At 38.4% G+C, this 16,592-nt stretch overlaps 2 protein-coding genes across 2 annotated transcripts in view; one reads left to right on the top strand and one right to left on the bottom strand.

Annotated features, from left to right (window-relative positions):
• The window catches only part of B3GLCT (beta 3-glucosyltransferase), a 110,048-nt gene that overhangs the window by 36,592 nt on the left and 56,864 nt on the right, over positions 1-16,592 (top strand). The window contains exons 5-6 of the mRNA XM_081280432.1: positions 12,693-12,769; positions 13,262-13,373. Of these exons, the coding sequence (XP_081136558.1) occupies positions 12,693-12,769; positions 13,262-13,373 (189 nt within the window). The remainder of the gene's footprint in view (positions 1-12,692; positions 12,770-13,261; positions 13,374-16,592) is intronic.
• Positions 14,163-15,149, bottom strand: LOC308651782 (small ubiquitin-related modifier 2-like). The gene has a single exon (XM_081299276.1). The coding sequence runs from the start codon at positions 15,067-15,069 to the stop codon at positions 14,893-14,895; it is 177 nt and encodes a 58-aa protein (XP_081155402.1). The 5' UTR covers positions 15,070-15,149; the 3' UTR covers positions 14,163-14,892.

Genomic DNA, 16,592 nt, shown 5'->3' on the forward strand with positions numbered 1-16,592 from the left:
CAAATTCTATTGTGTACTTTTCACTTTGTATTATTGCTTGTTACCATTTTGTCTTTCCTACAAATTTGAGAGCAGAGAAAAGAATGTGTCTTATTAAGTTTTTGATTTCTCAGAACCAAGCGCAGTGTGTGTACTTAGCCTGAGTTTTCGGTGAATGTTAATTGAATTGCATCCTGAAATTCATTATCTCTTCTTTCCCAGAGCTGCTTTCTTTTCTATTGTAATAGGATTTCCTTTTCACTTCTCTTCCAGACAACATAGATACCTTTGGTCATGCGCAGGCACACACATGCACACAGGTGTACACACATACACACACACACACGCATGCACACACATTGCATTAAGTCACAGGTTCTCTGAAGACAGAGACTTCTTTGGATCTCTTCACAGCACTTTAGACAAAGGAAGTATCCAATATGTGGTAGACAAATTGCAAAAAATTCCCTTGACTTTTTTAACATAGACAACATAAAAATGGCTTAAGGAAGGTAGAAGATTTACTTCCCCTCCCAAACAGCCCAGTCAGTGGTCAGGCTGGGGTAGGAGGCTCTACTCCAGGTTTCTTGCTCCAAGTTTCTTGTCCTTTTCCACCCTGCAATGTGTGGAGGACAAGTATGAGGACCTTGAAGTTATATATGTCCCTTTTCCTTATGTACCACTGTCCCGAACATAATCAGGTAGGCATACCAAGGATGGAAATGCAGTGTCTGGTTCAGTGGCCTTCGGTCCAGCCAGAACTCAGGGGGTCTAACCATTAATAGGAAGATGGTAGGATTGGTCCTGGGGAACAAACTGATGTCTCTGCTAAATTTAGGATTTTGTTTACACTTCAAGGACTCGCCTAGTCTGTAGAAGAATTTATCTATGCATATCTCATCATTCAGTATTTACAGATTTACTATGGGCAAAGTACTGGGAAGATGAAGATCAGGAAGATAAAGTCCAAGAGAGGAGACAGGCCCATCGGCAGGCAATCTTACAGCAATGTGGGAGTGCTGTGATGGAAGGGTGCATAAAAGAGGGGTCCCCATCATGGCTGGGAGGGGAAGTGGGCAGCTAAAGAGGAGATATAGGGCATAAAAAGGGACTTGTGAGAGCCAAGTCCTGCATATCAGGCTCCAGTTAGGTTGAGGTCAGAGATGGGAGAGGAGGCCAGCAGGTAGGACAGCCAAGTGAGAGGTGTGGAATGTGAGGGCCTGCCATTCTGAGAGGGTATCAGCTGGGATTCAGCCATGTGGGAAGCCAGCCTGGGAAGGGAGATGGAGACATGGTCACAAGGAACTGTGTGTACCCTGGAGAGCCAGGCCTTACTCAGGGCTTCTTAGGGGGCACCACTGGCATTTTGAGAACCATCCCTTTGAGGTGTGAGATGTTTGGTGTCTCTGGCTCCTGGCATCCTCCAGTTACTGTTACAGCTAGAGTGACCCCTGGTTGAAGCTTCCTGCTAGAGAGGACCGTTGGGAGTAGACCTGGTTGGATATGCGTCTTAAGCCTAGCCTCTGTTAACTGTGGGAGGATGGCGGTAGGAGAGCCAAGACCAGGGTAGGGGCTTCATTCTGAGGCCGTCAGATTAGCCTGGGGCAGGGCTGCTCAGGTGCATGGCCCATGCTGCTGGGCCCTCACCATGGCCAGTGGGGAAGCACTGGATCTGCACAGGGGGTGATATGGAGGTTTATGGGCCAGATGGTAGGATTTAGGCATGGGCTAGAGGAGAAGGAAGGATTGCTTCCAACTAGGACTCAGGTGAGGTAGTGCTACTAGGTGAGGCCGAGGATGGCTCTTTCCAGGTTCAGCAGGGGAAGCTGACTGCGTGTTTACAGAGGTCACATCCTCAATGGTATTGTCAGTGGCCAGAGGCTGGGTATTTGTTTGAAGCTCATGAAAAAGGCTTTGCCAGGAGCTGGTGAACTTGAGCTTTATAAAGCAGCACATAGGGCTGGGATCTGGAAGCTGGAAGGGCAGTGGACCCTAGGGAAGACGGGTGTTTAGGGGCCAGGTAGATCAAGGGCATCCCTCTAGGAAGGCTGAGGGGTGGACAGAGAGGTGCAGAGAGAAGGGTGAAGTGTGATGCAGGGAACCCCAGGTTCATTCTTTCAAATAGTGTCCAGTCCTGTGATGTTCTCCAGAGAGGCCTCTTAGAGCATCTCAAGCTGCCCATCTTACAGGGCTTTCTCCTGGGACTCCTGCCTGTGCGCTTACCTCAGGAAGCATCACAAACCAGTGTGTTATAGCTGGCTCATGATACTGTCATTATTATCTCCATTCTAATCTTTAATTGTGGTTCAAAAGCACCTATCACAAAATCAAACCCTTAAGTGTGCAGTTTGGTAGTGTCAAGTACATTCAGGTTGGCAACCCATCTTCAGAACTTTTCATCCTGCCACAACTGCCTATTTCTCTTTCCCACACCCCTTGACCACCACCATTCTACTTCCTGTCTCTGTGAGTTTGGATACTCTGGGTCCTTCACATGATGGAGCCATACAGTATTTGCCCTTTAGTAATGGGTTTATTTCACTTAATATTGTCTTCAAGGCTCACTTGTGTTATAATGAATGTCTAAATATCCTTTTTAAAAAATGTCCAATATTATTATTTTATTTTGACAGACTATGTTGTTGCTGGTAACCCCAGCGTACCATAATGGAAAATTTTATCTTCTGACACCTGGTTTCTGGGGTGCCCTTTGACATTTTTCAAGGACTCCCTCATGGTTAACTTGATACTGTGCATCTGTCCTGCCTTCAGACAGCAAACTGCCTTCATATTTCCCATGGCACCTAGTAGAATGTCAAACGTACAGTGTTAGAAACTGTATTTACATGGATGCATTTTTCTCAGCTTTCAAAACTCAGGAAAAACTTCATTCCTCAAAGTATTTTTCTTATACTTTATTTGATGCTTCTACTCAGTTTTGGTATGCGTGCACTATATTGTCTTTTATTTATATTTACACTTTGCAGCTTGGACAACCTGTTGAGTTAGGGGACTTAGATGGCCACTAGGTGGCGATATTGATATTACTTTTAAAGACGTGTAATTAAGTATTATCATTAAGCGACCCCCTCCAACATTTAATTTTTGTGATAGTAAACAGTCTATACTAAAGGGATAAGGAACCCTCCCTCTAATTACAAGATAGTCTGTTGTTATTTCAAAATTCTTTGCTTGCATGGAAGTCAGCTATGAGTACTAGTTATCACAAATTTGAGCGCTGGGATTTAATTCATTCAAAACATGCTGAGTGTACTGTCAAGGCCTAGGTAGTTTCATATTTGGATCAAGTCTTTAGGAAGTTAAAATGGCCAGCAAGATTTTAAAATTTGAAACTATACTTGATACTCCATCATTTTTTTCTCTTTGTAGAGATTTTTATCATGTGATGAAAAGTCTAGTTTTCTAGTCTAGTAGCTCAGTGGTAGAGTGCTTGCCTTGCATGTGTGAGGCACTGGGTCTGATCCTAAGCACCACATAAAAAATAAACAAATAAAATAAAGGCATTCTGTCCAGACATAACTACAAATTTTTTTTTAAAAAAAATTCTAGTTTATTCCACGAATAGCATTTTAGAGATCTAAAAATTGTTGACAGTTAACATAGGACAAGCAGACAATTCTGGGGGGCAATGATGATATGTCCTGCCATGGAACTGCATGAAGATAGAGAAACAATATCAACTTGTGAGAAATAAATGCTGAAATGCATAGGTTGGTGTGGGGGCGGGGGCGTGCAGTATCATCTTAAAGAGACAGAATGGCCCCCTAATTGAGGTTTAACTGGGACCTTTTTCAAGAAATTGATATGCTCTTGAGAAAGAATTGACAGCCCAGTCTGCTGTGGAAGCTGGGATAAGGGAAATCTAAGAGGCAGATACTATCTCTTCCAGGGAGGACCACAGGGTGTGGCAGTGTGTGCTGTACTAATGTGTGAGATGTATGGGGCCCTCCTGTCACAGGCTCCTGAATTAGGAAGCCTTCAGATTGCAAATTTTGGTTTCTCCTTAGATTTGCCCATTGTGAGCATTCACAAATGTTGCTGGGTGAGGGGGGGGGGAAATCAGTAGTTAATTTTAACCATTTGCATATTTATTTGATAGCTCAAAATATCTATGCCTCCCACAATACCAGATGTCTAGAACTGCTGTTTATTTATTCATTACTCCTGTCAGGTTGCACTTGACTAGAAAGTCTGCCAAAAAATTAAGGTGCAAAAATTTAATGGATTCTGTGATTATGCATCTGCTTCTAGATATTCTCTTTGCTTTGGCAAGTCATTACCTGTGCCTATTTTGCCTGAAGGTGCTAAAATGCAGTCTTATTATAAACACAAACATTTTTCATCATTACAGTGGGAACAAAAAAGACCAAAAAACCAAAAACAAAAAAAAAAACCCAAAACAGGAGCCTAAACTAACATTCTATCTGAAATTTAATCTGTATTTTTTGTTGTTACAAGAGGGGTGAAACTTTTCCTCATTTTCTGAGATAGTTTGGGTCCTTATGGGTTGTCATTCCCATCTCCAGTTTTGAAGCTTGTAATGCAGTCACTTGAAGTTTACATGTTACGTGTTTTTGTAATTTTTTCTAGTCATTAAGTCAGCAGACTTTATTGACTATTATTCTACATGGAGAAGGCTTTTCTAGATAACTGTGGTACAAAGGCTTAAAAAGGAATTTAGAAAGGATATTTCAGTTGTGTGAATTACTTATAAGATGGTACATTTTTCATACCATAAGTGAGGTTTTCTTACATGGAAATTAGAAGTACAGAATAAGTGTACTAACGTATTTAATCAATAATTGGTAATTGAGCATTGGTAGTTGTATTAGGCACTTTTGTCTATAGTAAAAGAACACCTGTAGATAATACACAGGGTCCTTGGGAATTCTGATACATATCTGAAGCCACTTAAGAAGTGTAACATTTTGTAAAAATATGAGTTGATATCATGCTAATTGTGCATGTGAAGCCAGAAAGGATAAAGAGAAGACTTTGGTGAAATCAAAGAAAAGGAAAAATTAGAATGTAGTTCTGGAAGGTGAAGACCTGAGTTGCTGTGGAGGTCAACTTTTGGGATGCCAATGGAGACTGGAGTTTGTGCAGGCACCACTTGCCTGGTTTCACATGCATAATTCACATGATACTAACTCACGTCTTGACACAGTGGTGTACATCTTGGCTTCAAATAGATATCACAATTGTCGAGAGCCTCATGGATTGTCTTCTCAAGTCTTTTTACTATAAAATTTTTGCAGACTTTGTATGCACAAAGTATGTGTTTGGAGCACTAGTGATCCTTTTAGTTTACCATGAAGGAAAAAGAAGGTTGAGAAGATGGGGCGTGTGGCTGATGAATAGGGGGTTCCCAAATGCAAGTCTTCAGATAGAGGAAGAGAGATTTTGAAGAAGTGCCATTTTTTCCCTGAGTTCTTTTTAAAAAAATTTTATGTTTTTTTTCTCTAATTATTTATACATGACAGTAGAATGCATTTTGACACATCCCACATAAATGGAGTATAATTTCTCATTCTTCTGGTTCCTGAGTTCTCCCCCCCCCCCCCATTACAGATGACAGGGTAATGTGAAATTTTATAGATTGATCATTTTAAGAGATACACAGTCAAAAAGCAAATTGGAGGTGAAATCTGTCAGCAGAGTTTGTGGGACACTCTTCTAATAAGTCAGGCACTTGGATTTATTTTGTTTTAAATGTCTTATTATGTGAACAGCATCTGTGTGCCAATTATGATTTGACTTCTATGTTTTGAGTGTAACAGAATCCTTCCTGAAGGGATGTTTAGGTGTCAGCTCTTATTTTTTGTTACATGAAATAGGAGAAAACAGCTCAGTCTTGGGGGACGACTCTTTGGAGTGTCTTGAATTTTCGTTAGGGTGGAAAGAAAGGCTGTCATCTGCGACTCTTTAGTTTTTCCTTCTTATCCTACACTGAAATAACCTTTCCTAGAGCTTCAGAAGTATATGAATCACCTGCCTAAAATTATCAAAACCCATTATTGTACTCCAAAGGAATTTCCCAATAAGATTAAATTGGGAATAATAAAGGGAAGAAAATGAAGGGCTTAATTGTGTTGTTTGGGGTAGGCACTAGTAAAACAGCAATCCAGGCACCCTTTGAAGAGTCTGAAATGGAAACTTTGACCTTAGCACAAGTTGAAGGTCGTGTGTGGTCAGGGAATTGCTTGGGGACAGGGAGGTAAGGCCCTGCGGAATGAGGAGTTAGAGGCAGAGGACAGAGTGTGGAATTAAGGTAGGACTGGGGAAATGGGCAGAACCATGGATACATTATGTTTCTGTTTTTTTTAAAATTTTTATTTTAGTTGTAGATGGACACAATGCCTTTGTTTTATTTATTTATCTTTTTATGTGGTGCTGAAGATTGAACCCAGGACCTCAAATATCCTAGGTAAGCATGCTAACATGAGCTCCAGCTCCAGCTCTATATTTCTGTTTTTTTTTAAAGGCAATTTGCCAAAAACATAAAATAATTCCAAAAGTGGGAGATGATTAAAAGTTTATTGGGGGGACGGGGGGCGGAGGGAAGGCAGGGAATGAGGAACAAATATTAGATGACCTGTTCAGCTTTAGGACAAATGGAGCTAACATAGCTGCTTAGAAACCTCTCCATCCTCCCTACCCCTAAGTATATAACTTTTGAAGGGAACAGACATTTCTAATTTTGTTGCCTTCTATTGCAAGGAGACTCTAATCCTTATTTAAAATCTGGCAGAATCTCAACCTTACAAATAAATTATACTTTTTTTGCTTGTTCGCAGGAAAGTTTTGGAAATCACCATGTTCTGGAGATGAGTTCATCAAGACTTGGCTCATTAGATCTAAAAAAAAAAAAAAAAAACCTAATTTCCATAAAATAAGCCAGGAGAGCTGGCAAAACCTTTAATAGATTAGTGTGAAGAAGCTTGAGAAAGGTGGGCTGGTGCTTTCTATTTTTAGAAATTTGCTTTATTGGAGAAAGTGTGAAGGACTTCATTAAAAGGTTAGCTTTGAGAATCATGTATGTGATTTATGGCCTCATCTTTTTGAGGCTATCATTAAACTTTCCTTTTGAGATGAAAGCAATTGAATGTTTAATTACTTACTAAAAGTCCTTTGTAGGGAGGTACAAATTGTCAGGTGTTACATAGTCATATTCATAGTTTTTTATTAAACTAGATACTTTATTATATTGCTGTTGAATAAGAATTTATTCATGTATTCACTTAATAAATATCTGTCAAACATTCACTTTGTGAAAGGGCATGGGCAGGATGCCCCAGGAGCAAACAGATTGTTTTTACACATTCTTTCACTAAAATAACACTGTTGCTTTTCACATATACAACTGGCATTCTTAGAAGCATCTTCTGTACATGTGTCTTTACCTAGTGTACTCTGTGCAGCACAGGAAATAAAACATCGCAACTCAAGGTAGGTTTGCCCAGCAATGATGACATCTTTGTGCTATTTGAAAGACCATGTTATGAACTCATGAGTCTATTTTGGCTGCCCAGTCTTTGAACCCCTTCCTTATCCTGGAGACTCCTCTTGTGACTCTGGAGGGAGCCAGAGCTTGACTACTAAGGGGGCAAAGGCCAGATGTTGTCTCCCTGAGTGCATGGGGGGAGGCCCTGCAATGGGTCGGCATGGTCAGTTGGATGTTGTCAAGCGGAGTTTTGAATCTGGAGCTAGGGTCCCAAAGAAGACGGTCACTTTAGAACTCTCTTCTGGTGGTGACATAGGGGCTAGTGGTGACAGTGGGGTCAAGTTAAGAGCCAGAGCATGCAAGTGTATAGAGGAGACAGGTGCTTCATGCAGGTACAGATGGGACCTTGAGTGTGATGTCCAGCAGAGGTGGCCTCCCCAGGCTGTGGGTCACTGTAGATGGCCACACCCTGTGCCAGGTGCTGGACATGGCACTTGCCTTCCCTCCAGGATTCCCATTCTCATCAGGGGAAGATGCTGTTCCAGCAGCTGCATTGCTGCTTAAATCCCTGCAGACTTGAGAACACAGGCAAGCACACCTCCACCCCTGCCTCGAAAGGCAAGGGTTTATGGCATTTGAACTAAGCCTTGAAAGAGTTAAGAGTCTGCAAGAGTCCTCCCGAAGGCAGCTGTGAGAACTCCCATGGATGGAGGCAGTGAACCAGGGGTCTCACCGAATGTGAGTGAGTGCATGAAAGGAAGGAGGATGAGCTCTTTGGAGAGTTTGAGGAGCTGGGGAAGAATCTAGTTTATGGGGCTGGAGTTGGGAGTGGAGACAGAGTTGGAAAGTGGAGTCAGAATCAAAGCCGACTTTTATTGATTCTCATCAGCATCATTTTTATTTCATGCTCACGTTGTTGCCCTGTTGTCTGCTGTTTCCAAGCATGAGCTCATTTAACTGTGAGTGACTGTTATTCTTCCCGATTTGCAGCGAGGAAGCTGAGACATAGATTAAGTGATTTTCCCATGCTCACATCACTCCTGTGTGGTGGAGCCAGGTCAGCGTCTGTTCTGATGGGCTCCAAAGCCTCTTCTCTGCACTGCTGGTGGGGCTGGAATCACCCGCACAGCAGATCAGCCTAGCAGATGTGTGGAAGTGATTTCTTTGTCAGTCAGTAAACTGTGACCTTTCATCCTATTCCTTTACCTGGCTTTATGTCTTTATGGCATTTGTCCCTGACATTTTTCTGGTAGATTTATTTACTTACTATTTGTCTCCTTCGTTAGAACATGAGATCCAGGAGGACAGGGACTCTGTTTTTATCACAACTGTTCACTTTGTCCCTAGAACAATGTCGGCCACATAGTAGCTGCTCAACAAATATTGTAAAACAGTAGGAGTCTTCACACCATTACCATGTGTGAAGTGTTTGGCCGGTACTAACTTATTTGATTTTGTTATCTCATTAGAAATTGAGATAGAGCCACAGCTGGGTTAAGGAACTTCTTCAACATCACAAGCCTAGAAAAAAAATAAAAGCTAGGATTCAGATGCAAGTACTTAATCTTCAGAAATCAGGTCCTTAAATGCTAAGCTTTACTGCTTTTCTGAGAGAATGAATGATTAGTTAAGACAGATTTATATAAGCCATAAAATGTATTTAGTAATGTATTTCAAAGTAAATAGTTTGTCAAGTAAAATTTATAAATAAAGATGCCATATTTTTCTTTTTAGGAAAGGACAATTAATGAGTAAGACAGGGGTCTGGAAAAAGCAAAATAGTACATATATTTTTAAATGTAGACTCAGATTCCTGGAAAGTGTATTATTATAGCATCACTTATAATCTAAGACCATAAATGGACCATAAATGAATACTGGATTTTAATGGCTAGTAAATCTGTCTCCAGTATGTTCCAAACAGCATTTTACACATCTCTTATCTTCATAAGATGTACTTACCTCTTATGGAAGAAACTGTAATAATAAACAGATGTTAATTTTCATCATAATTTATTTGTTAGTTTTAAAAGCTCAGTTCAGTGCCTCAGAACTATATGATAGTTGGAATTTGTAATTACAGTTTAACTGGAATCAGTCTTGAAATAGAATTCAGTCTTTTAGAACCTCTGCCTAATACTTAACAAATGTATTGGCTTTTGCTTTCTAATTTAGCATTCAGTCTGAACGAGACAGTCCATACATCCATATGCTTCTAAGCATAGAGGTTAGATTAAGGTAAGTCCAAATTGCAAATACTAGGAAACTGTCTCCTGACCAAAGGAGAGATCAACAGCTAAATCATTGAATTCTTTCCAGACACAGGCAAAAGTGTTTCAAAGTCAATTGTACCAAATAATTAAAGTTATCTATGATATTTTAAATATTCATGTTTTAATCCATTTTCAAACATTGACTTTTTCATTCCTACAATCAACATTTCATTTGCTTTCCCTTTTCTGTCACCTGCTCACATTTTATCATTTAATTTCTAGCATTTTATCATTTAATTTCTAGCCCTTTCATGCTTGCAACGGTTAGGACATTTTCTCATTATGGGTGGAATTTTGCATCACCTTTTAGATTTGAAATAGTAGCAAGGTCTGGTGCTTAGGCATCATTTAGATTGATATCAGATGATTGCTGCATACAGGAGTGCCTTTACCATCTTCCAAACAGCTCCCGATAATGTGCATAGAACATTTTCTTACTCTTCCCTTGATTTTTTTTTCATTTGAAAATCTCTTCATCCCTATCCAATGACTTATTGAAAACACTTGCTTTGAAGCTTAAAGTGTTGCAAGATGGTGGCATAGCACTTTTATAGGAGGTCTCAATCATATAGAACATCTGTGACTTTAACTCCAAGTGGTAAGAAGTAAGATCCGATCATCTGATAGAAGATTTAATTGTGACCTTTTTGATTTTTTATCTCAGAGGCACTAATACATCTCCATATGTGTGTGTGTGTGTGTGTGTGTGTGTGTGTGTGTGTGTGTGTATGAGAAGAATAAAAGTTCTTGGGCCTTTTGAGGATTAGTAGATTAACATTTATTTATACTTAAGATGACTATGGCTTACTCTATGGTAAATCAAAATTAGGATTCTGAGTGTGAAGGTGGAACCTACTTTGTGTTTTGGAGTGCTCACACACCTTTGGAATCTATTCTCGACAAGTGTGCAAGTTTTTGAAGTGTATCTATTTGGAGATACAAGGAGAAGAACCTCAGTGGCCCTTGTTGTGGTCACAAATAGAAGCCTTTATGAAATCCATTGTACACTTTAGTGAATAAAAGGTAACAAAGCCAGGGATGATTTTGATCCACTAATAATCCACAGGGGTTATTTCATTCTAGGATTTGACTCCTTTGTTCTGAAGAAACCATTGTGGCATTTTTATTGTGGTGGGGGAAGTTATTTATAAACCTGTCTCCTGGTGTCCCTCAGGAAAGCAGCCTTGCAGTGGAAGAGGGAAGCCAGTTAATATCTGAGTTAATATTTGTTAATATTATACATGTCCTATAAGTAGGATGTGCATACTTGTTTGGAAGTCACATTTTGAGTTGCATTTATTGTCCCTCAATTTTTAAAGAAAATTAACTATATTGTAATTTCCAAAGGACTCTTAAAACGTATATCTCATCATTCTATCATCTTGATACAAATATTTTCATTTTCTCGTTCCTTTAGTTCCTGTTCATATATGAATTTGTTTTAATGTCGAAATCGTGTCTATTTTTTCCCATTTAACATAAAGATATTTCCACTGTTAAAAAGTTTTCATCATAATTTTGGTTCCTACTTTGTAACTCATTAGCACTTATCTTTATGTAAAACTTTAAAAAGTACTTGCTAAATTTCTTTTCTTGTTTAGTTCACATTAGCATCCACTCATCATTATTTCAGTTTTATGCAAATAGTAATATCATTAGTTTCTTTACACATGAATGTTTGCTCTTATATAATCCTTCATGAATATGTGTGTGTGTGTGTATGTGTGTGTGTATATATATAGCAAGTTTTAAAAGACAATGAAAATTACTGCATAATTCAGAAGTGACAGTAGGAAAGGCCTGAATTATTTATCTTGTACTCTCTTGGGTAAATGCTAATTTATCCTTTAAGTTTGCTTTTTTCTAATGTGCCATATTGTTTGCCTGATTTAATTTGATTACTGTTTTTACATTTCATATTTGTACTTTAAAGTTGAAATAAATACTACATAAATGAAAGCAATGAGGTTTATTTGATATTTGATTCCAGTGATTTATGATAAAAACTATCTTTAAGTAATAAAATATATATAAACTTGAAGAGTGATGTGGGAACCACATTGGTGCACTAACTAAATATTTAAGATTTATTCTTAAATTATGTCTGTGTTGATGGTTACCTGGAACATAATCTTATAACTCGTATAAACACAGGATATAATAAGTTTTTTTGGAAGAGGAGGTGTAGTCATATCAGATATGAAGACTTGGCTTTTGTAATGACTTGAAACATAGTGAATAGTGCTTTCCTTCAAAGCGAACACCCATATCCTTAAAACATTACTCTCTGTACATATATATGCGTATTTATTTCTGTAAACCACAACCACAGTTGTGCCTTATTTCTGAATCTTAGTTCCTTCTATATTTATAAATTTGAAGATTCCAACATTATGTTATCCCTTTTTTTGCTTGAGTAATTAAGGAGTATAGGTCTAGTATTCAGGCCCAACTTTTCATTTCTGTGGTGCTTTAAAGCACTTTTAAATGTTATTTTTAAATTGCTTTAAACAAATAGTTGTTTTTTTTTTTAAAAAAACATGAAATAGATTAGATATTGTTTCCTCTTGTTTAGCCACAGGGTTTTACCTAACCCATTTTACCTATCTTGTGTATAAACAAAAAACTGAGTTATCCTGACTGCTTCCCCTGGGCTCTTGCCTTCTAGTTACCTTTGCAAATCTGCCATTTTCCAGTTAGTACTGAGTGTCCCTGAAGACCCTCCTTATGTTTCTTGAGCACTGTCGGGTGTCTGGGTGGTTGTTTAGATTCATCCAAGATACTTCACTTGCAGTAGCTTCTGAAGAAAACCAGAAAGAAGAGAACATTGTGAAGAGTAACCTGTTGGGTCTCTAGATGTACTTGTATCTTATGCTTTTGGGCAGGGGAACTTGTCAGTTGCATTTTTTTTTTTTTTGAACACTGTGGTCAAGAATCTGATCAGTTGTATTTATTCTTCGTTCCTGTGTTTTTAGGCGCTGCCTACAGTCCTCCTTCTTCATGAGCTGGCTAAGCAGGAAGGAGCATGGACCATACTCCCCCTGTTACCGCAGTAGGTGCATTTAACGCCAACATGTCAATTACTGACATTTCAACCTGACCACTTTTGTGCTCCCTGGTTTTCTTATTAAGAAGGTGTTTTTCCTCAGTCAACAAGTGAAGTAAATTTGAGTTTTACTTTTTATGATTACCATATTAAACAGATTTCTTGATTGGTTCTTATTCATACATAGCTTTTAATTTTAAATGTGCTTTATTCTTAAAAGATTGAATGCTTCAAGTTGATATTTGAAAATTATTTTTATTGTGAACTGGTGGTGTTATGGAGATAATTAACTTTAAGAACTCTGGCTGCTCTGTAGACCATTGGTGTATGGCTTTACTATAAGTCGAAACTCTAGACGTTGAAGAAGAGTTGAGAGGAAAAACCCTCTATTGTCGACCGTTCTATTTGAACTTCATCCATTCCTTACCTACCAGTTTTAAGGCTTACTATAAGCTCATTTTACACAGATGATGACTGTAACTTATTTCTTTTTGTTAGCTTTTCTGGAACATATAGCCGCAATTCATCATGGATTTTCTTCTGTGAAGAGGAGACAAGGATAGAGATTCCCAAACTCTTAGAAACACTCAGACGATACGATCCATCTAAGGTGAGTACAACTTCAGTGCTGGTGTGTATACTTTCCAGCTAATGCTTCAGAGAAAAAGTTTAATTTCGATTAAGAGGCAATAGAATAAAGACAATTAATAATTGTAATAAATTCTAATAAAGACAATTTAAAGTGAAAAGGAATAGGTGAATATCTGGAAGCTTTGTTAAAAAAATTCTCTGGGAGGCTTATGGGTTATGGAGAGATGGAATATAGAGTGAGCATCCCCAATGAAAAAAATCTATTTATATGTGCTAAAAATTTCAGAGTCAAAAAATTACACACAGAAGAGTTCATAAACAGTTTCCCATAGAAATAAACTTAAATTGGTTATTTTTATTTTTTATAATTCAGAAAATATATGTATTATTTTATATAGAAGTATTTTTGAGTATCAGCAGTGTGTTAGGCACCCTGGACAGCAGGAGCTAGGATAACACAGATAAGGATCCTGACCACAAGGACGGTATAGAATAGGTGCCTTTAGTGAATCAATTACAGTTAAAAGAGATCTAAAATAAGGAGAAGCTTGAGAGGCCCTTAGAAGCATATAACAAGGTGTTGAGCCTAATCTAGGAGGGTCAGGGTAGCAAAGGATGCTTACTCTCATCTAAGTCCTGTAGGATGAGCAGGAATTAGCAGAAGAGGATATCCAGGCAGAAGGAACTTATTTGAGAAGGACTGAAGTGAGAAGGAATGGTTCTTGCATTAGAGGGATTCAGTGAAGTTCACAACCACTTTCGTATTTTTAGGTCTTATTTTGTGTGTACATTTGTTTTTTTTTTTTTTTTTTTCATTTTAAACAAGAAGTTTATTTAAACAACAAGACGCTTGACTTGAAGGGAAAACTATCTAGGAATCTTTTTTAAGAGTAATTTACCCCTACTTAAAGACAGATTGCCCTACATGTAACAGCTACGTACAAAAAAGTTATAAAATTGTCCTTGGTTTTACAATGATAAATGAAAAACATTAAAATTCTCCAATCGAACAAGGTATGCAAGGATTTTTATGTTGTTCAGGTTTTTTTTTTTGTTGTTTTTTTGTTTTTTGTTAAAACAGTGAGAGCAAAATAACTTACTGGAATATAAAGATAAGAGCTGAATGAGCATGCCACTAATGGAGAAAGGGGATATTTTCACAGAACCAGTATTTTTCCCCATCCCATCTCCATTTGATGTCAATCAAAACATATCATTGGCCATTTAGTTTAAAAAAAAAATGCAATATGCTTGTGCACATACACCAGTTACTTTATGTACAATAAAGGAATGGGGAAGGGGAAAATGAAAGAATAAAGAAAACTATACTGTAGTAGTCAGGATGTGGTGGAACCAAATTGCAGTTTTCTAATTGAGAATGTATTCTTGGTCTGTAAGAACAGAGTTCTGGAGTAAAGTAGCAGGTTCCCTTTTTAGTAGACACCTCCTGTCTGCTGCTGGAACACATCAATTGTATCTTCATCCTCCATTTCCAACTGTGCAGGTGTGTCTGTTTCATTAATTGGCTGCCCGTCAAATCAGAATCTGATCTGCCTCATCGACAAACCCTGTCGTTCACAATATGCTTTCATTAGTTTACTAAGAGGCCTCTTAATCTTAAACTGCACCACAGAACCATCCTGCCCCGCCACCTTCAAGTTAATATGATCGTTGTTCTCAGTCTTGACTCCTTCCTTGGGCTTTTCGTCGGCCATGGCGAGCGCCGGAGTCTCCTCAGCTGCCGCTTCACAAAAGAGGTACCAGGTCCGCACCGAACGAGCACACAAGCAGCTCTAGGAGCTTGTGTGTACATTTGATACAGCAACAGGATCTTGTTTCCCTCTTAATCCCTAGCTTTGAGCAGAGGGTTGAACATTTAGGAGGGGTCAATGACTGAAAACTCTAAAATATCATCTTTCCTTCCAGATTGTGGTCAAAGGCTCAGAGTGCTTAGAAGGCTGCCCTGGACATAGGTCAAGAGTCAATCAAGGGACTGGGGATATAGCTCAGTTGGTAGAGCGCTTGCCTTGCATGCACTAGGCCCTGGGTTCAATCCCCAGCACCACATTCAGTTCTCTTAGAAAAGCCTAGGTTGCAACCTGGTTGCTTTTTGGGATCCTTTAGACTTGGGATAAGCAGAGTTGGACCCTTTCTGGTACCGCTAGTTACCTACGCCACCTGGAAGCCCACTCCAGAAAAGTATGTGGTTTAATGACTTTCTGGGGAATGAAAGGCCAGTTATGGCTTCCTGCTTGGTTTGTTGATATAGTTGTAAAGAAGGGCAGCGGTGGTCATTAGATTAAGTTCTCAAATATAGGGGTAGTCTGTTACTGTAATATAAACCACTGATTTTGATGATCTTTAAATGCTGGAAGGATCTACATGGTTTCTCTTTTTTGCTTTTGATTCTGGGAAGGTATAGATATAATTGGATGAGAAGGTTGTTAGGTGAAAAAACAAAGTCTTCAAAGAAGAGAAAAGTTATGAACCCAACTCCTCCAGTCTTTTGAAATGATGCTAACCAGCATCTGTGTACTTGGTTGCCATGTTTTATATAAATCCTTCATTAAGTTTTATGCTTTTTTTTTTTTTTGACTTGAGAAAAACTCCCAAATCTTTCTTAGGATGTAGGAGTTTCAGTCTCCTCCTGGTGTTCGGTTCACCTGAAGATTATTTTTCTATTATCTATGGCTCTAATTCTGTACAGGAGATGGTGACTCACTGTGCTTTTTAATGAAAATTGGGATGATAAATGTAAAAGTTCAAAACAAGTTCATGAAAAGCAAATACAGAACAGAGGTGAAATGAGATGTTTTTTCCCTCTTTTCTGAACTCTGCCTCTGGGGAGAAAAATGTCTATGATGCTTTATTTCTTTTGAAACTAACATTGAGGAATAAAGATTACATAATTTAAAGTGAGCTCAAACCCATATGATTTTTTTAACCCCTTTATTCTTTTTCCCTAAGATTTAAAAATCTTAGGAAAAAAAGCACAAAGCAAGCCTGACTTTGATATTGACACAAATAAGCCACATTGAAACAATAACTATATAATGTGTTAGAAATCAGGTCTTTTGTTTGCTTCTGATATTTTCCTTTAATATCATTCAGCCATTCTTACAAATGCAAATTTATATTGTTTATATAATATTTTAAATATAAAAATAAATCTTTATTAAATGATGTCTGCTAAATGGCCTTCCTAGGTGGTTTCTGTAATTTTCCATATCTCATTTGT

Source organism: Spermophilus citellus (genome assembly GCF_964194105.1).
Source record: "Spermophilus citellus genome assembly, chromosome: 1".
Classification (NCBI taxonomy): Eukaryota; Metazoa; Chordata; class Mammalia; order Rodentia; family Sciuridae; genus Spermophilus; species Spermophilus citellus.